General features: G+C 40.3%; 2 protein-coding genes across 4 annotated transcripts; one reads left to right on the top strand and one right to left on the bottom strand.

The window, feature by feature from the left end:
* The first annotated feature begins 341 nt into the window (after positions 1 to 341).
* pcmtd2a (protein-L-isoaspartate (D-aspartate) O-methyltransferase domain containing 2a) lies at positions 342 to 5,017 on the top strand. Its single transcript, XM_039652733.2, has 6 exons — positions 342 to 614; positions 2,184 to 2,507; positions 2,910 to 3,012; positions 3,108 to 3,279; positions 3,369 to 3,492; positions 4,039 to 5,017. The coding sequence occupies exons 2-6, from the start codon at positions 2,201 to 2,203 to the stop codon at positions 4,464 to 4,466; spliced, it is 1,134 nt and encodes a 377-aa protein (XP_039508667.2). The 5' UTR covers positions 342 to 614; positions 2,184 to 2,200; the 3' UTR covers positions 4,467 to 5,017.
* A 686-nt stretch (positions 5,018 to 5,703) lies between these two features.
* On the bottom strand, positions 5,704 to 20,480 carry asxl1 (ASXL transcriptional regulator 1). Of its 3 annotated transcripts, XM_089124529.1 has the most exons (12): positions 19,994 to 20,480; positions 16,363 to 16,457; positions 15,978 to 16,095; positions 15,137 to 15,290; positions 13,641 to 13,714; positions 12,862 to 12,946; positions 12,147 to 12,266; positions 10,942 to 11,108; positions 10,748 to 10,844; positions 10,521 to 10,626; positions 9,515 to 10,427; positions 5,704 to 9,393 (listed from the first exon to the last, which is right to left on the bottom strand). In XM_089124529.1, exons 1-12 carry the CDS (start codon positions 20,048 to 20,050, stop codon positions 6,361 to 6,363), a joined length of 5,019 nt encoding a protein of 1,672 aa, XP_088980655.1. In that variant the 5' UTR covers positions 20,051 to 20,480; the 3' UTR covers positions 5,704 to 6,360. The 3 variants fall into 3 exon arrangements, with proteins under 3 accessions (XP_088980655.1, XP_088980656.1, XP_039508664.2); XM_089124530.1 differs by lacking the exon at positions 12,147 to 12,266 and having other exon boundaries at positions 19,994 to 20,126; XM_039652730.2 differs by lacking the exons at positions 16,363 to 16,457; positions 19,994 to 20,480 and having other exon boundaries at positions 5,704 to 9,387; positions 15,978 to 16,135.
* Positions 20,481 to 20,502: the final 22 nt, after the last annotated feature.

Here is a 20,502-nt window from a genome sequence, read left to right as displayed (position 1 = left end):
TTGATTCACTCACGATTTCTCTTCAGCTGATTTTGGCTGCATTAAAAAATATAACTTGCAAACATAAAGGATGTCTTTGCATTTTGACAAGATTAATATTTAGCCCAATATTTAAACAAATATTGATGATACTCAAGGCAAATATTAAACATTTTGAATGTGTTCATTTAAAATGTACAACTTTCATAAGAGACCAGAGGTAGTTGTCACATCTTTTAAAAGTTATACATTTATTTTACTGTATGTTGCTGTTTAAGCAATAGCTGTCCTTTGTGACAACTTACCCCATATGGTGTGACAACATGCCATGCGACTGGTCCATGTTTCTGTTTGTGGGCTTGACGTCACGAAGTCAGCAGGCCAATGTTTACATCCAGCCGTGGACGCCTATGAAGAGAAACCGAGACATAGAAGAAACAACGGGAGACTATTAACTTGAATTAACTCGAATGGACATCATCACCGGACCATAGATTCGTGTCTCAGCGTCAGACGGTTCAGCTCGGTCGACTGTAAAGTCGTCGGGGTGTTTCCCGTGACGAGTTTCTCCCCAAAATCCAGTCCCATCTCCATTTCTCCTTTCCTTTGTGTTCATTTTTGCCTACTTTTTGCAGGTAAGCGCTTTATATGAGTCGTGCTTGCTGTTATAGTGTGTTTCTGGCGTGATAATAGAATGATAAACTCTTTATATAGTATATTTTCATTGAGGTTAACCTGTAGTCTCGCATGCAGAATGAATTAAGGGCAGGCTGTGGTTAAAATAATGGGCATATTATTTTATATGTGGCATATGTGTGTTATTTCATATTTAACTCTATTTTGAGAAACTACCCGGATGTTCAATAAAAACACAGCACAATATGCGTTTGTTAGCGAATGGCGCAGCTGCATTTGAGCGCGCAGTGATTGGTGGAAACCTTCCTCACATCTGCAGTTTCCACACAGCGTCTCTGGGGAAGCTTTAACTTTCCGACAATGTAGTCCAGCGCCCTCATCCGTTAACTTGACAAAAATGCTGTTTTGTTGTGTCCAAGTCCGAGCCATGTACAGTGGCCTCAAAAATGATTTAGACACCTAACGTAATATGAGTGGCATTAGATTACATAACAAAATAGGTAACGTAACGTTAATAGAGTGGTATTTATTTTAGAGAAATGCAACACAAACACGCTTCTTATGCAAAAAGTTATTAAGAATTTTTAAACTTGTGAATAGTGTTCAGAATGATTAGCAGATTTGTTTGGGAAATGTTTGTTTGTCAAAAAAATAGTGAAAGCCATGTCTTTCATCTTGTAAAACAGTGATTCTTCTCAACATGTGTCACAATCCAAATTGCTTCTGTTTGCGGATGGCTGGGATAAAAACAATGCAAAAAATTAAACTAATAATATAGCTAACCAGTAACCGTAATAGGATATAGCTAACCACATTGTCAACTAAATAGTTTTATGTGGTAAATTATTGGCAGCCAACAGAATGTTAACATCAATATTCAAGAGATATTTAACTAAAATTACACTGGGGTCATTGGGATTTTTAATAAAGATTCTTATTCAGTTAAAGGGATAGTTCACTTTGAAATTAATTTTTGATATGTTTTAGCTTACCTCAAGGGCATCCAAGATGTAGGTGTCTTTGTTTCCACAGCATCGAATCAGATGTTCAACTGAACCGACGAACTGAACCGTCTCCAAAGTTACGCCGGAAGTGATCTCTCGCGCGTCAATGTCACGCATTGTTTACACGGAGATTTCGGAAGTTTTACCTTTCACTAAACATTGCGATTTCCCGCAATTTTTTTTTACTACATGTACTTACTATAGGGTTAGGATGAGGGTTTGGTTTATAGTTGCATGTAATTATACATAATTTAGTTATTACTACAGTAACTCCATGTAACATGGAAAGAGGCCATTGTAAAATAGTGTTTCCTAATATATTTCAGTGTTTGTTTTTAAGGACATTTTTGTTTACTTTTGTGTGTTAATCATTTGTGGTACTGTGCTGTGTCCTCAAGCAAAACCACTTGTAAATCACTGTTATAGACTTATGCAAGAAACAGAGGAAAGTGGTTATTGATCAATTATTATAATTTTTATTAATCAACAGGAAGTATGTTTCTTGTGTTACTTATTCAGTTATGCTTGCATGTCTTTAATTTTCTTATTTTATACTATGTTTAGCCCCAAACAAAGCCAAAATGGGAGGTGCGGTCAGTGCTGGGGAGGACAACGACGAGTTGATTGACAACCTGAAAGAAGCCCAATACATTCGCTCTGATCTGGTCGAACATGCCTTCAGAGCCATTGATCGTGCTGACTACTATCTGGAAGAATTCCGCGACAGTGCCTACAAGGATTTGGCCTGGAGACACGGTAACATCCACCTTTCTGCACCCTGCATCTACTCTGAGGTGATGGAGGCTTTATACCTGCAGCCTGGCCTGTCTTTTCTAAACCTAGGCAGTGGCACAGGCTACCTCAGCACCATGGTGGGACTCATACTGGGTAGGTTAATAGAGAATTTGACTGATTTGATTTTGTTCTGCTTATTTTTTTGGGTTTAGTCCACCCAAAAAATGAAAATACTGTCATCATATACTCATCCTTGTGTCGTTCCAAACCTGGATGGCTTTCTTTCTTCTGGGTAGCACGAAAGAAGATAGTTTCGCTTCCCATTGAATTACATTGTATTTTTTGTCCACACAACGAAAGTCAATGGTAAGCAAAAAGGTTTGGTTTCTTACATTCTGCAAAATATTTCTTTTGTGTTCCAGAAAAGCAATAAAGTAATACAGTAATACAGTAAAACAACATGAGGGTGAGTAAATGATGGCAAATTTTCAATTTTGGGTGGATTATCCATTTTCTGCTAAATATAATACTTGACTTTCTGTGTCATATATTTAGGGCCATTTGGCGTGAATCATGGTGTTGAACTGCATGAAGATGTTATAGAATACGCTTATCAGAAGCTGGACTTCTTCATCAAGACGAATGAAAGTTTTGACAGGTGCAGTTACTTTTGTTTTAAAAATAAACTGTATTGAAAGTGTAGCGTGCAAAATTTTGGATTTGGTGACTGACATGTCTAATCTTTTGGTCTAGGTTTGAGTTCTGTGAGCCCTCCTTTGTAGTGGGCAACTGTCTGGAAATTGCTCCAGAAAGTAGGCAGTATGACAGAGTTTATTGTGGTGCAGGGGTCCAGAGGGAACATGAAGACTACATGAAGAAGTTGTTGAAGGTTGGGGGAATCTTAGTACTGCCACTGGAAGAAAAGGTGAATAATGCAATCTTACAATGCATCTGGTCTCAGGTAATCCAGGAGATACATGTGTGAAATGGATATGCATTTCTCATTTGTTCTAGCTCACTAAAATAACTCGGACAGGATATAACACATGGGAAACAAGAAAGATAATTGCTGTGTCCTTCGCACCACTTGTGCTCCCTAAACATAGGGAAAATGGCAAACCAAGAGCAGTGTCCCTACGTAAGTAATCTGCTGTATTTTGTGTACACTTAAATTGCTCTGATTTTAAACAATATTACATTTTTTAGCTTAAATATTTTGTTTTTTTCATACACTATTAGAAATACTTTAATTTGGCAAGGATGCATTAAATTGATCAAAAGTGACAGTAAAAAATAATTAATGTAAATGCTATTCTTTTGAACTTTCTGTTCATCAAAGTATACTGAAAAAATGTTTCACAATTTTCACAAAAATATCAAGCAACACAAAGGTTTTCAACATCATTTCTGAAGGATCATGTGACACTAAATTAATGCCGAAAATTGAGCAATAAATTACATTTTAAAATATATTTACATAGAATACAGTTCTTTTAAATTGTTATAATATTTCACAATATTAATGATTTTACTGTATTCTTAAATCAAATAATGCAGCCTTGGTGAGCATGAGAGACAAATTTTAAAAACATAAAAAAACGTTACCTAATCTTTTGAACGTTAGCGTATTTAGAGTAAGAATTGTGTGTGTATAAATTCAGTAAAAAAATAAAATAAAACGCAGCTGCCATGTTCGAGGTGCGAAGTCTTCAGGATTTGGCCCGCATCACCATCCGTCACATTCTAAAGAGATCTGGGTCTGGATCCTTGCCACTACCCCAGAGAACTGGATTGAAGCGAAGAAATCACTTTAAACAGAAACGTGAGCACCGTGACACCCCTCTTCTGACCAACAGTTATTTGTTCATGAGTCGCTTAATTCCCGGACCCATGGACAACAACAACAACCAGTCAAACACAGACAATGAGGATGAGGATGAAGACTGCAGTAGGGTTTGTGAGCAACTAGAGGATAAAGAAGAGAATGAGAGGAGGAAGGAGGGCAGTGTTTTGGTGATAGAGACTCCAGTAAACCTCTTAAGGGAGAGAATCCTCAGCCTGCCTTTGCCAGAGCCTCTCAAGATGTATCTTCTTTATTACAGAGAGAAGTAGATTTCAGTGCATTTACAGCTACCCATCACTGTTACTTTAAGAGTCCATGGCTCTTTAGTTACTCACTTTCACATTATCCTGGTGATCTTGCTCATAGCATTACACCACTTTTTTTTCTGCCGATGAGGGGTGAAGTTATCGATGAGGGGAAATGAAGTCTCATTTGGTTCCACCAAAGTTTAAAGTCTGGATTCATGGTCTATGATGCAAACCATCAACACAGAAACAAGAAACGGAATGAAAACGAATTAAGTTTCATGTTATTTGTGGAGTGACTTTTTTAAATGAAGACAAGACCAGAAGCTATCAATTTACTAAATCATAAATGCAGTATAGTTTCACTTGTTTTGTGTGTGTTATACACCATCTAGTTTCAGTTCTTAGATTTACTATGAAAAGTGAAATTCTAAATATTCTGGTGTATGGATTTGTAACAAATGTCTAATTGTGTGAAGATACAAAGGCACGTTTAAAAAAATGTGATTGTCCTACAATCTCTCTAGTAAAGTTTTTGGACATTTCAAAATAAAAGACTTTGATTTTCTAAGGTATTTTGCCAATTTAAAACGGTCTTGGGTTTGTACTGTTTTCAGGGCTTATGTTTGCATTTTTGCTTTTTAAATGTATAAAAGGTCTATAGTTGTGTAATCAGTTCTAAAATATATATTTTAATTTAATTATAAAATGCACTGATGGGCACTGTCAAGTGATGTAGAATGGACTAATTCAATAACCATTTTTTTTAAATTGATCTTTTCTATTGTCTTTATCATGATGACCCAAAATATTTCACCTTAGAAGTATCAAATTTTTTTAAAAGGCTAAAATATGGAATGCGAGTTATAATCCATCATCATGCAAATGAAATGTTGCAAAGACTAGAGGGTCCAAGTTGTTTTGACATACGAATCAGTTTCCAGTTTTCAAACTTGTTTGGAGAACACAAAAACCAAAGCATTATGTTTGTATTCTGATACATAAACTATATCTAGTTGTCTCTCCAACCATTTAATGTAAAATTTAAATCAAAACTTCTTGACATTGGGCTCACATGCAAGACTGATTAAATTAATAAATGCATCATTTCAGAGGACAGGAGACAAATATTTACTAAATGGGTAACATTAAAAGAAATGTCTGCACAAGCTGTGGAAATGCATACCATGATATTCTTTGATACCACCAACACAACTTCAGCCCATCTTACCCTCAGTTAAAGAAGTTCAAATAGAGAAAATACGCTCACTTTCAGCTTTATTAGATTTGAATACTGTGCTTAACCGCCAAGTACAGACTGGACTTCACTTTGGATAAGAAAATAAAAATGGAAACGAAAAGAGTGAAAGCACTTGCAAAATAACAAAAATGTATTTTCTTGTTTAATGATTAAAAAAATATTTCTTTGCAAGACATTACACAATTCTCATAAAGCTCTCTTCACAGAGAGGCATCAAGAGAAGAAAACTAAAAGGAACGCCACCATTTTCACACTGAACTGATGACTGGTGTCAAGTAGATGAGGTAAATGTTTTGTTGGAGGAAAAAAAAGGCACAATTTACAATCGACCGTGCCATGTAAATTCACGTAATAATACCAATAATAATAACAATATCATTATTATTGTAATAATAACACCATAACAGCAATAGAAAAAATATGCAACAAAAATACAGACTGAATTTTATCTTACAAGTAATCTTCCAGCCCTACTGTATTGCCTGGCCCAGCAACAAAAAATCTGGCCCGTTTAAATACTGCAGTGTCCTCACTCTTTGCTCATAAGAGTCCAAGATTTCCAGTGGTATTCAACCACTGGCAAGGGGCTAGAATTGTCTGGAGTGATCAAAGTATTTGCTCTGACCAGTCGACTCAGTTTTGAGGAGCTGCAGCAAACTATCTGACAACCAGACATGACACACACAGTTTCGAGGGGCCAATGCAATCGTCATGGCAGAAAGCGCCACAGCCCTGGCACATGATCATAGCCTTAAGTCGGCAGGAACACTTGAGAGCCACTTCTTCTGCAGCACTGTCCGCAAATGCCTGAATGCTAAGCGTGGCGCTCTGGCCCCCACCGCTGCTGACGCTCACACGTGGCCTTATCTGCAGCACACCGTCGGCTAAACTGCGGGAGAAGCCGCTACCGTCCACCACAGACACATTAGCTGTGTAACTGAAGCTGGATGAGGAACCTCCGTTGCCCCCACTCTGCTGCAGTTTTGGTAGCTTGCTATATAACTGGTAAGGGAGACTGGAGGCAGATGAGGAAGGAGAGGAGGAGACAGGGGAAGCAGAGGTGTCTGCTTGACGGGCATATGGATTTCTGACTTGTTCCTTTTTAGCCATTCTGACAAGAGACATTTCCATATTTAGCAGTCCTTCCATAGCTCCACCACCTCCATGAAAACTGTCCAGAGGTTCCTTTTTGGTTATTACAACAGAAGTATTGCCAATGATAGGAGCAGGTGAGTTTTTGGTCAGAGCTTGTTGGCACGAAGGGCGCGAGGAGACTTCATTCTTGATTGTAGCTATAGGAGAAAGCTGTTGCTGATACGTCTGATGCTGGGGTGGTTGGGGTTTGCTTGGGCGCCAGTTAATCTTAACAGTAGGTACAACCTCCGACGGACAAAGCTCACCGTGTGGAGGTGAGGGAGCATCAGGTGCAGTTCTGCACACAGACTGGGAGAGATTGTTGGGATGCTGTTGAAAGCCAGCTGGCCTCTCCAGATTTTCACCTCGCGGAGGAAGAGGTCCAGGGTGCTCTTTAATGACAGCGGATTCATAAACTGGAGCATTCTGAGAGTTCATATCCATTGAAGTTCTAGCAGAGGAGTTTGATGGAAGGGATGTTATGACAGGCACTGCTCCTGAGGGCACTGCACCTCCTGGTTGTTGAGAACTGAACTGAACATTTGTAGTTCTTGGGCTGGCTTCCTCAAACAAACATGCCATTCGAGATGGAGCAGAACTCGGCGGCGAAGAACCGAAGTTTCGGCCAGGTCCAGGAGATACTCGAACGGATGGGGATTTTTGTTGGAAGTCAGAGACACCAGTTTCTATAGGTCCTCCTGACTCAGACGGGCCTCTAAAACGTGGTCCCAGATTTCTTGGAGGTTGACGACTGGCTGAGTTACTTACAGGGGAACCTGGAAGTCGATTAATGTCCAGCTTGCTGACTGAGTGAGGCTGGGGTAAGACCTTCTCTAAGGGTAGGCTGCCTTGAAGAAGTTGGGTGACAAGAGGGTTGTTGGCCTCTACAGAGGAAACTGGTCGAGATGAACCTTGGAATCGTCTGCCAACTGGAGGACCAGCAGAATTTAAAACAAAATCTTCTCCAGGACCTCTGCTCAGAGGTTTGGTGTCATCCTCTGTTGAAACAAACAGCTTCACATCATTGCCATTATCATTCAGCCGTAGAGGTCTGCTTTGGTCCCTCACTGCCTGTGTCAGGTAAGCTTGCACTTGGGCTTGTGAGGGCGCAGTGGTAATCTGTACCTGAGCATGGTTTATAGCATGGGTATGAATTGTATGCTGCTTGTGGGAATGAATGACTGGCTGGTTTGGCACACCATTAGGGAAGCGAGCCTGAATGACAGTTTGGGTATGGTTGGGGTTAGATATATGGGCCTGTATGACTGGTTGCTGGTGCTGAGGAGGATTCAACATTGATGAAGCCAGTCGACTTGAGGTCTGAATGACAGGATGATTCTGTGACTTTGTATTCTGAGCATGCATGCCGTTAATATCCATCTGGGTTTCATGCCAATCCACGGTTTCATCCTCCTGAGTTTCATTTTCAAAGTCAGATGCCGTCTCTGTTGAATCACTGTGCGCTCCAGTGTCTTCCTCGCCAGCATTACTAGGTAGACAAGGTAGAGAGCCTGATTCATATTTGCCATCAGCATCACTCTCTCCATTACTATGTTCTTGTAGCATCCCCTCTCTCATGGAATGCTCTTCACTACTTTCTACCCATCCATTTCGGGCTGTAACAAGTGTCTCTTTGGGTATTTTCAAGTCTGAGCCATGCTGAATAACTCCAGTTGTCCCTGGGTGAAGCTCACCACCATTCTTTTCACCTTCCCAGGGTTGAGAAGCTGCCAAAGTCCTGATGACATCCACACCCTGGGCGCCAAATCTTGGCAGAGAGTCTGGTATAGAGGTGGGTACTAAAGAAATGGCATCATTTGATGCTGAGGTGCAAATAGGAGTAGTCGTTCTACTCTCACTGGACTCTGCCTCCTCACCTCTGGGGTCTTGGTGACTACAAAAAGACTCTGGATCACTTGGCGTAGGCACTGGGGTGTCTAAGGTCTGCTCCGAGGCTTTATCACTTGGGCAGGCAGTCATCTCTTCCTCTCCACAAATCTCCTCCACCTGGTCCTGGGAAGTAGGGCTGTCGGTTGCAGGTGGCGATAGCGTGAGTGTTTTTGGAGACTCTGATGGGGGTAGGGATGGGTTTGAAGACACAGAGGAGGGAGATGGTTCAGTCAGTGGGGTAGAGGTTTGAGGCCTGTCAGCTGAATCTACACTGGACAACTGTAGTTGTGTTCCAGACGAATGAGAGCTCGCAGGCGATTCCTGCTCCTCCAAATCAACTCTTCCTCCTCGTCTTCCTCCTCCTCCTCCTCCTGGTTCAACGGGACCTGGGTGCTCTCTCGAACGCCTCCCGCTGGAGCGATCCGGTATCCCAGTACCACCCCCCGGGCCGCTCCCCCCAGGCCCTCCCCCATCGCCAGAGGCTGCAACAGCAGCAGCGGCTTCTCGCTGGGCACGGGCTTGCTGTGCACGGGCCTTGATGTCCGCCAGGGTGCGCGCCCCTGTCCCAGAGCGCCGCGACCCTTCGTTAGGAGGGACGATGCGGGGACAGATTTGGTACGTTGGCGGCCCCTTGACCCAGGGCGGTTTGATCCGGGAGAGCTGTATCTAGTAGAGTGGGTAGAAAAGAAACACGCATACGAGATAAGGTTTAAACTCATGGAGATAGTTTTTAACTACATAGAGGTTTACAATAGACTACTAGGAAAAAATAACATGTCCAACATACCCGGATTGGCGGGACCTTGGGCTCCTCTGTTGTAGGTTGTGGCTTTTCTGAGTGCACACAGTCAACTGTGTTACGAAAGGACTGACGCTCATCCAGTCGCGCCCTTTTCTCGGGAAAGCTGGTGAAGGCCTGGGACTCGTCTGGCCTTCTCTTCTGCTCCTTGAGCTGAATTGCTGGACTTGATGTGGCGGGACTGGCTGCAGGGCTGCTCTCCCTGCTGCTTGCACCAGTGCCGGCTGTGCCAGTGGTAATGACTGAAGCCCCATCATCCAGTGGATCGGTGGCAACAGCAGCGGTGGAGGAGGAAGAGGAAGAAGAGGAGTCTGAGCTTGCGGCAAAAGTCTGTCTGTCTGAGGCAGAGGAGGGAGAGGAAGAAGGCGATGATGACGACGACGTTGAAGAAGAGGAAGAGGAAGGAGAGGAGGTAGATGCAACAGCTGGTTCAGGTACTTCAGGCAACAGGCCTGTGGAGGCTTCTGGTTCATCGCAGGTTGAACTTGTGGATTCTGGAGGAGGCGTAGGTACAGGAACAGGGGAGGGGACAGCCTCTGCAGAGAGGTTTTCTTCTGGAGCTTCCAGTCCAATGTCTGTTTGGAGGACCACCTCTGCCTGAACTGCTGTTGCTTCTGGGACTGGTGATGCAACTAATGGTATAACATCTGGAGTTGCAGTACTCTCTGTTGTTTCTTCTGATGGTAAAGTTGCCGTTGTATTTTTGCAAAGTGAGCGCCGAGCTCTACGTCTGAGGTCAGCTCTTGAACGGCGTCTGATACGGCCTTCCCTCCGTCTTCTTCCAACACTTCGCCTCTTGGGTGTAGCCACTGTAGCAGAATCAGAGTCTAAAACTGCACCGGCAACATCTCCAGCATCGCTCATTGTGAGCTTTAACGACTCTTCTCTTGTCAAGCCAGACCTTAAAAAAAACAAACAGATTCAACATTAATAATCAGATTAACAAAATAATTCAAAGATTAAAAAAAAAATAGGGAAAAAAAGGCTTTTGAACCTTTGGCCATGGTATTCCTCAAAGAACTTCTCTTTCCATGCTTCAACTTTCTTCTCCTTTTCCATCTCTTGCCTGAAGCGGACCTGCATCTCATGAGTGAACTCACCTTCAAGAATGTAAAAATATTTTCACTTTATCCACCAATATAGTAAATTGCCTAGAGCCACGTCTTGGTCGGTTTCTGACATTTCTTTTCAAATATTACAGGACAAAAGTAAGAGATTCACCCTCAGCTAGACGCTCTTTCCAGCTCTGGGAGGCATGAGTGAAAAATTCATTATTAAGGGCCGAGCTGCTTAGCCGAGCAAGGCCATCGGGGCCAACCTATGCATTAAAAGAATGAAAATTAGGTGAAAAAAACATTTATACAATTGTAAAAATTGAAAATTTGAAGAATTCTAAAATTCCTCGATATTTATACCTGTCTGTCCACCTCTGGTAAAAGCTGGAGTAGTTGCTGCTGGGAGTGAGGGGGGAAAGCAGCAAAGGTGCGTGTGTTGATGAGAGCACGAATGTTGGTGTTGACCAGGATAGAGCCCGGAGTCTCAAAATCCACCTCCACTCCTCCTCGATTCCTTTTCATGGGACCTGCAAAATACAGTCTTACATTGAGTATACGTTTGAAAGTTGCTTTATGCACGGCAGGGCCATATTCATTTAATATCTTAATAGCAGGCTCTGGTCTACCTTCCCATATATTTAGTTTATGATACATGAATTAATGAAGTGCTAGTAAATCTGTATAATCGGAGGGTGTTATAGAAGAACTCCAGTAAAGCAATAACAAAAGTCTTATTTTAAGTTGACCTGAGCCATTGATCAATCCACTCAGCTTTTATACTAATAACAGGTGAACATCACATTAGCTAATGGTGCAATTAATAACCAAAATCATTATGCCTATACATAACCACACTACAAAACAAGTCAAGAGTTTTTGGCCAAGACCAGACCCAAGACCAGCTTATTGAGTCTCTAAAGAATAAAACAAAGTACACTGACAAAATTGCAAAAGACAAACCATTGTTTGAACTCAGATACAGGCTAACAAGGTTTGAAATTAGTCATGTGTCTATCAGTTTGTCCCATTTATGCTCAGGTAAAAGCAATATAATAAGCTGAAGCAAAGGAATAAACATTGGATTCCAAACTTATATACGCAGATATTGTTACCTTTAAATAAAAGTTGAATCAATTAAGCCAATTTTATAAGACGTCAAAACAATTATGCACTTTGAGAAACCAGCATGACAAAAGATTCACATAGCATGTCGTTCATTCAATAGCATCAGGACAAAAGATTCTACAAAATACTTTTTTGCACCCATCCACTGCAAATAGAAAATGATAAAAAAAAAAAACAAATGACAAAGGGCTATTTGTTTATTTCACTATTTCCTCCAGATGCCTTAATTGCTGGTTAGAAATAACTGACTGGGAATAAAAAGTGACTGAAATAAAGACTGGAACATTGTCATTAGATTGACACAAACTTGTTAGCTATTCACTCACTCAGTGTAATACCTGGGAAGAAGCTATTTATTGTTGTTGTGGGGGACATTTGTGAGCAAGGGGCTTAGGGGAAGTAATTAATACATGGGGGTCCTTGGTTTTCATCCTCTGTACCTGAACGAAGACCACGTATGCTCTTGAAGTGCTGGGTGCGTTTCCAGCCCAGCTCGGAGCGGGCACGGAGAGTAGGGCCTGGACCCCCCCTAGAGCCTTCCCTGCGCCTCCCCGCTGCTCCTGAGGGTAAAGGTGGGGGGAGGATGGAGGCTGGTGAGACTCTCTGAGAACGAGTGAGTGTGGGTAGGGCAGCTGAGGCATGAAGGCTAGTGGCACTAAAGAGGCCAAAGTGACAGGCATGTGCGTGAAACACAAAAAGTCAAAGGGACGGATATCCCGAGGCACAGAGACAAAGAGGAAGAGGGGTGAATGGATATCTCTAAGGCGCAAATGCAAAGCAGATATCCAAGGGGAACAGAGCAGGGCTGACAGGACAAACCAGAAACACTGCTTTCACACTGAGGGGTATTGACGTTCAAGTGACAAAAATGTCAGTGGCTTCAAGAAAAGATGCTGTTTTTAGTGCAGAGTTAACCAAGAAAAAGGAGGCGGCGGCTGTCAACGGGAGGGAACTGTGGGAAAACAGCCCTTGAGGAGACTGCACTATAAAATGATTAGTGTCAATGTCTAAAATTACAAACACTGTCAGGCCACTCAGATAAAGAGCATCCAGTCAGAGGAAGCAGGTATACAAACCACTGCAGAGTATGGGGGAGTGGGGGGGTACAGAAAGAAGGGGGGTGAAAAAGCGAACAAGAAAAAGAGCTATTATAACCTGATGGGACGTGTTCACCGTTGACCTTGAGAGGAGTGAGCACTACACGGGGCATCATCACAGCTTTCTTCCTCTGTCTCCCTGACTGTAAGAGGGATTGGAGAAATAATCGTGAGCACATACACACACAGCTCCTCCACAGAAATGGAAAACAACAGCATGCTCAAAGGAGAACTTAAATGGGAACGTAATATAAAAAAAGAATTAATGCAGGTACAAAGAATACAACAGGAAAAAAAACAGGGTGTAACTGTCCTGGAGATGAGTGGGCATTTTAGTTTTAGTTCATTCTCTATGGGAGCTGAGTGACTGGCCTGAGCAGGGGATTGTGGGATTGACAAGTGGTAAGAGCATCAAACTTCAGCTTTATGCAGAAATTGTTCAACTTTATGCAAATGAGAGGGGAAAAAAAGGCAGTCATAAGTTTCAAAATCTGCTGATTAGCACTGGAGTTCCCGTGCAGTCAGTGCTTGAATCACAAACAATTTTACTGAAAATGATCAACAAAGCAAATGATCAGATTAGGATCCAAGTCTTTTTCATCACTGATGTCAGTCAGTGGGGTTTTCTTGATCTGACTCATGTCATCTTTCTGTACTTCACTAATGACTCATTTTCACATACTGACGTCATGTATTCAGCTGCCTTCCGGGCATAACTAGTGATCTGAGAAGGAGTTGAGTGCTGTGCGTAAGGATGATGCTTAGATGAAAATCCATGCCTGAAGGGTCCCGCATGTAAAAATTAGTCATGAAGGTGATGTTAGGCACTGCAGGTACCTGCGAGGAGCGACTGAGTCTTGTCTGTGGTTCTGTGGAGCAAGAGGCACTGGAGGAAGTCTCATCCACAGAAGCTAGAACAAGAGGAAACGAGTAAAACATCCATCAATAATTTTACCTCAATGATTTGCACTTTAATTTTGTTCATATGTTAATGTAATAGAGACAGACAGAGAAACATGCCACACATTTTTTTTTCATTAATTTTTAAAATACTGATGAGTATTTCTACTTATAGGTGCTCATTTAACAGATGAAAGATTAAATACGCAGTCTTACAACAAACTAAAACTTATTACAACATAAACATTCAGTAAAATTGTCTTTTTCCATCAACAGTAAATTACAAGTGCAGGAGCAGTAATTCACCATAATTTCTTATTGGTTATTCACTAACACATGGGCATTGGTGAACACGTCCGTTTCCTTTAATTATTATGCCTTATCGGCTGATTGTTTGGTATTGGGAAGGGGGTGAGTAGTGCAAAAGTTGACCATTATAACGTATTTGGCTGTATTACGCATTTAAATTAGTCCCCATATGTATTTATATCAACTGTAAGGAAGAGCATTTGAAACCCAGTCACAAAATAGTTTTTATTTTGAAACAAGCAAAACTCACATTTAGTAAAATCACAGCCTTTTGAAGCTTAATAATCAGGATGTATAGTGTTTCCGGTATTTATTTTATAATTAAGGCTTGTGTTATACCATTTAAGATATTTATTTGTGAATTTAAAACGAGTCGACATTAAGAACATTAATAAAATGGCAGCTACTCTCTGAGCCTGACTGAGCAAGAGATAATATAAACAGTACTAAACAACCATATTAAAAATTCACATAGCATTTCTAATAATTATTAATGATGGGTATTATTCAGCAAATAAGTTTGGAATAGGTATGCAAATATTCTATTCTGAAAAAAAAGAGAAAAAATACACTTATGGTAATTGCCTTACACAGAAGAATAATAGATGCTATTAGCATTATTTAATTATGGGAAATGCTGCATTTTAAAAATGGAATAAGAAATAAAGCGGTTTCCTAGAATCATCATACTTTGAAACAACATCTGCCAAGGATGAAGTGTAGTTTTTTCACATAAACGTGTAAAACAGCGCAAAAATGAAATGCATTGTAATTTACAAGCATGATATCACATTTTCTTTTTCACGCCACACTCAAATACATGTTCTAAACCACTCTCATCTAGGTCACTGCTGGATGCGTCATGTGCCGCAGTATCCATGGCAACACACACATCCAAAGCAAAAAAAAAATAAATCAATGTCTCTCAGGCACTACACGCTTCTTAAGCTCAGGGTATTTAATGCTCATCACCATTTGGAATCAAAGCTTTTCTTAAAAATGAAAAAGATGGGGCCTCTACTTTTCAGCTCTTTTATACGCTTCTTTAATTTTCAAGCCTGTCCCACTTACTGGAAAACAGGGTGAATTAATCAGTTCTTGAAAAGAATGAATAGTCCACACACCATCATTTTCCCCACTTGCAGCAGTCGCCTCTGTGGAGTCACAGCTTTCCTGCTCTGCTCCTTCAACTGTTGCTGTGGTGGATCCTGTTGAAGTACCAGTCCCATCTCCAGACTCGTTCGCTGTCGGGCTCTTTGTCCACTGAAGTGCATTTTTCTGTAGACATCAGTGGGTAGATTCAGACACAGGTCATGTAGCTCTTTCTATCTGGGTATTAGAATCATAATCCAGTTGCAAAACCAAGTGTTTCTACACGTTCCATTTCAAAATTACATCCTCAAATGTCCAAACCAAAAGTTTTTTTTTTAGTCCTTATTAAACATAAATGGTTCATACAGAATAATTTTTTAGCATTATATTTGGTATATAGTGGAGTCATCTGTAAAGATATATATTCACCACTGATACACCAGTTAAATACTTTAATATTTAATACTAAAAAGTACAGTCTGATTAAGACGATAGTTTTCTCCTTATCTGTTGCAGTTTTGAGTGGCATTTGTAAAAACTTCACTTCTTTTAGTGAAGGTCAAAACACGCTTATGAAAAAACACCAAAAAAAAACTGTTTTACATAATGAAATTGGGTGCCTTGAACTCACTCGTGTTTGACAGTCACAAAGGATCACTAAACTTTAGTCTTGAAAACACTCAGCTTGTTTAATACATTTATTTATTTATTTATTAAATTTTTAATTTTGTATATTAAAAAACTGAATAGGCGAATATATTTCCATACTTATCCAGACTTGGAAAGTCCTCAATTTAAACAGTAGGAACCATGAAAACAGTGAAAGAGTTTGAAGCATAGAAAGAATTCTGCAAGGTTTTATGGATTCTCTACCTTTAGGGTAAACAGACTCATCCTTCCAGGCAGCTTGAAGAAAATACTGTTCTTCACTCGGTCTCCTCTAACCTGAGAGTGAAGCATGGTGACCAGGCAGGCCAGTGGAGCGGTGCCGCTGAGGAAGGATGGAAGAGAGGTAGAAATGACGTGTCACTCAAGTAAGAAAGATTAAACTGTTTTAATGGAAGATGCAACAAATAGATCTTTAAATTATTCTTACCTTCTATTTTTGGGTGAAAATAATTTGAGAAAAAGAGAAACACAAATTATTAGCCCATTATAAACAAAGCGAGTCAAGATACTTTTTTTTTTTTTAAAGTACTCATTAACATGGAAACAAATCTCAAGCTTGAATATTACTGCTCAAACAGAAACACAGTACTTTATACCAGACCTCATTTCTTTCAGCCCCTTTGTTTGGATGACATGCAGAATCTGTTTGGGTGTCATTGGGGCATCAGAAAAGTTCTCCAGAACCTGCAAGAGAGAAAAAGCACATCAAAATTTAGTATATTTGTTTTTCTTCCACTTGTGAAAAATACACATTTTTTAAATGTATGATTAGTCTATTAAATGGACTTGGGTTTTAGGTTCATCTAACCCCAATCAAATGCCTTTATTTGGGCATGTTTACATTTTTATGTAATAAACAGCCAAGCATTGTGCAACAGAATGATCCAGAGAGCAGAATGATTTAACTTCACACAATTTTAAAAACACAACTCAAAAACAGTTGAACTGTGCCTGTACCTGTATGGATGTAGCAGCAATTTAAAGAGGATGAAAAAAAAAAAAAGACAGTGACAGTTTCAGTGAGTGGTTTATAGTGAAAACTGCTTAACAGTTTAAGCAAAGCACTCTCAGCTTGCCAATTACAGTCCCATTGCAATTCATACTTATTTTAAGACTACCATGTTAACAGAAGCACTCAGCTTTCTTATTTTAGGTCCATATTAGACAGGTTCCAGACTTTCACAATCCCTGTATACGACAGGCTTTTAGTCTATACGAAAGTAGGAAAAAAGACTAACACATGTAGCATGTGTGAAACCTCAGGAAGAACATTATTCAGAGAAAATGTGAAATGGGGGAAGGGTGTATTAATCATTACAATACATCATATTTTTAACATTCCTCTCCTTATTGATACGGAGCAAATAATTTCCACCCCCTGTTCTGGCCACAAGAACATGCAACCTTCTGATTACTTGGTGGTTAACACTGCATCCACTTCCACAGTGCTCAGCCGAGTCTGAAACAGGAAATGGAACAGCACAAGCTATAAAAGAAATACACACTAAATGAAATTATAAAATACCAGCCAGATGCACTTCCTGCAAGGAAGCAGGCATGAAAAACGTTATGCTGTGAGAACTTCAAACTACTAGGCCAATGTCAAGACAAACTTCCTAGTTATTTATAACATAGTCCTGACAAGGCACCAATGCGTGGTGTGTGTACACAATGCAATTGAAAGGCGCGGTACATTTATGCATTGCTTCTGTCGAGTTGTGCCAGTATGATTTCTACTTCTCTCACCCCAGCTATTTCATGGTACCATAGGGAATGAAAAATGGAGTAATATTATACAATACCATAATACAGAGCACTTTCTAACATGTATGCACTTAAAAATGAGTGGCTTAGTATTCTTGAAGTCATGATGAAATGGAAGTAGTGACAGATCTCATCTTCAGTATTGATGCACAGCCAAGAAAAGAAGAGTATAAAAAAGAAAAAAAAGGAAAATGTAGGGACTTCTATCCATCGTTTGTTGAATGGAGCCACATCTGAATGCAATAAGAAAGGGGCGGATAAAAATTGAAGCCATCTGCCGTTTCAAATGAAATGAACATCAAATTATGACATTTTAATTGAAGATTATGCTGTAATTATTAATAGCTAAGAATAAAAAACTGAAAGTTATCTTTTCAAAAGGTCTTATATCAAACTCTGGGAATGAATGTACAACAGACTAGACAAGGGGTTAAAGTTACAAACAAAACTTGCTGCACAAAAGTGCTCTGAAGTGACGTGGTGACGTTTCTCTTGTTCCAACAAACATCCAAACCATTTGTAGAGGGTGCTATATTAAAACAGCCACCAAAAAACAAACCACAGCATCACCCACATCCAGCATCAGGACTAATGACAACCAAATTTTCTTCTCAACACACCAAAGATGGCTATACACACCATTAAGAGTCCCCTTAAGGAAGGAACCATCATAAATAACCAGAAACACTAAAATAGGTGGCCTGCTTCACATTTCCTATTGCAAACAACTGTATCACCAAGATGATCTGATATACATTGGCCTTGAGCCTAAGTATCTGGTTGCATCTGACTCCCGAAGCTGCCATTTCTCATTGCTGCTTTGTTTCCAAGTCAGTATGTAATGCTGCAATGCTCTTTGAAGCTCTTTAATCAATTATACAACTGAATCATTTAAAAGACCTGATATAATTAATGGAACTGAAAATATGGTGTTGTAGCCTAACCAGCACTTGGATTTCAAGTATTCAGTCTGTTTGGTGTTGAGTGTGCCCTCATCTCCCCGAGATCCTGTCCGATTACTACAGACGACTACTCTACCTGGTATACAGGCATGCCCATACCAGCTTCCCAAAGCTCAATCCATGCGTGTGAAACCTGCAAAAGATCTGAAATTTGTTTTGTTGGTATAAGTTGACAATATCCTTGGATTTAAATCAATTGGCATCACATTTAATTACAGGTTCTAAACTGGGACATAATTGCAATAGTTGATACAAGCAGTGGTTCTCCAGCAGATGGGATACCCACCCAAAACGACAACACTTGTGTTTCAAGATCTACTTTTGCTCAAGACTTTTATCTCAAACTAGCCATTTTCAACAAGTCAAATTCAAGAGTGAAAGCAATTATGATCACCTAGAAAAAACAGACAAAGACCTGCCAGACATAATGATTTTAACCACACAAAATGTGCTTTTAAAGAAAGCAAAAACGCTTATGATAAGTGTAACAAGTTTATTTGGTCTGAGACACTCTTTGAGACACATAATGTCTGACAAGGGAGAAAATTTTAATTGATACGGTCTCACATTATACAGTTCTGTTTGTGTTTCTACTAGTCTAGATGTCCGACATACATCTTACTTAAATGCCAGTCTTTGCAACAAGATCAGACACGTTTTCCATTTAATTTGCACCAAATGCAACAAAGAAACTATGAAGATGCAGATAATATAATTCAAGCATCTTCCCTGTGGAATGAATTGAATTATGTATAATTTACATTTAACATGCAATAATATATGCACTACAGATCAATTGTATGCACCCATGTACCACCACTGTGGAGAATAAAGGAGAAACCTTAACATAAGAGACAAATCGTTTTTCAACTGCATACAGATGTATACTGATACATGCATAGAGAATTAAAATACCCAATGCTCCTAATACATTTACAAATGAAATCCTAATAAACTAACAAAAATATCAATTGATTACGAACTGGATAAAAACAGAAATATGGCCTAACGTTACTATTTCAGTTGCTGCTTAAAACAAACAAGCAGCCCAAATTAGTATTCAAGACACATTTGTTAAAACTGGTCTTTAATAACGGGCAAAGATCTCACACTGAGTATTTTCAGCATTTTATTCAGCTCGCTAAAAGAAGCCCTGCAAACAAAGGGTCAAACGGGCAGAGCTGCTAATACGCTAGGCTACCAGCAAGGGCTCTTTCATTCAAATGGGACACAAACACTAGAAATGCAATGCTTATGTTGTCAAGGTGAATACAGGAACCTTGTGTCAAGAGCCATGTCAGCGTAAAGGTAAAAGCCGGGTTATGAAACATCACACACTGTTGTCTATAGATAAACAAATAGCAGCAACGGCGGCGCATGGATGTGTCCAGCCCAGCGCGAGACAGCTTTGTTCGCGGCTCTAGTACAACACCCCTAACCCTACAGACAGGAATAAAACCGCTATAATTTTCTTAAAAAATATTAATACATTACCATACGAGCTGCCTCTGCCCACGTGCGCTCCTTCTTTCTCTTCTGTTTGTCCTTCATGTTGTCGCGCGGGTGCGGATTTCTGCAGCGGATATGAAACGTGTGCGTGAAACACGGCAAGCCCGTTAGCGTGCTAAGCTAGCTGTAACACCAAACGGGTCTTGATTCCTTTTCACCCCCAGGACTTGCGTAGTCGCTCCGTTTGAACTCGCACGCCTTTCTGTAAAACGGGTCGCCAGTAAAGCGATCGGATGTTGCAGCAGCGAAGGACCAGGGAGTTTTTTGGTAACGTCTCACTGGTTAAATAGTGGTAAACACAGACAGGGCGCAGAAAAGGCGAGCCCCAGTAGCTTTTGGCATACTGCAGGAAATCCTCACTTTGGAATGCAAGACGAGGAGAACACAACAATGAGGTCAAAGGTCAAACACACTGCAGGAATGCAACACAAAAACAATTCTCCCCATCCCCCTCTTCTTCAGTCGCTCCTACAGCCGCGGCTCATCTGACGCAT

The sequence above is a fragment of the Pimephales promelas genome, chromosome 20 (genome assembly GCF_988280905.1).
Source record: "Pimephales promelas chromosome 20, fPimPro1.hap1.1, whole genome shotgun sequence".
In the NCBI taxonomy this organism is placed as follows: Eukaryota; Metazoa; Chordata; class Actinopteri; order Cypriniformes; family Leuciscidae; genus Pimephales; species Pimephales promelas.
The sequence above is the reverse complement of the archived record's forward strand: the minus strand, read 5'-3'. Positions and strand labels throughout refer to the sequence as shown.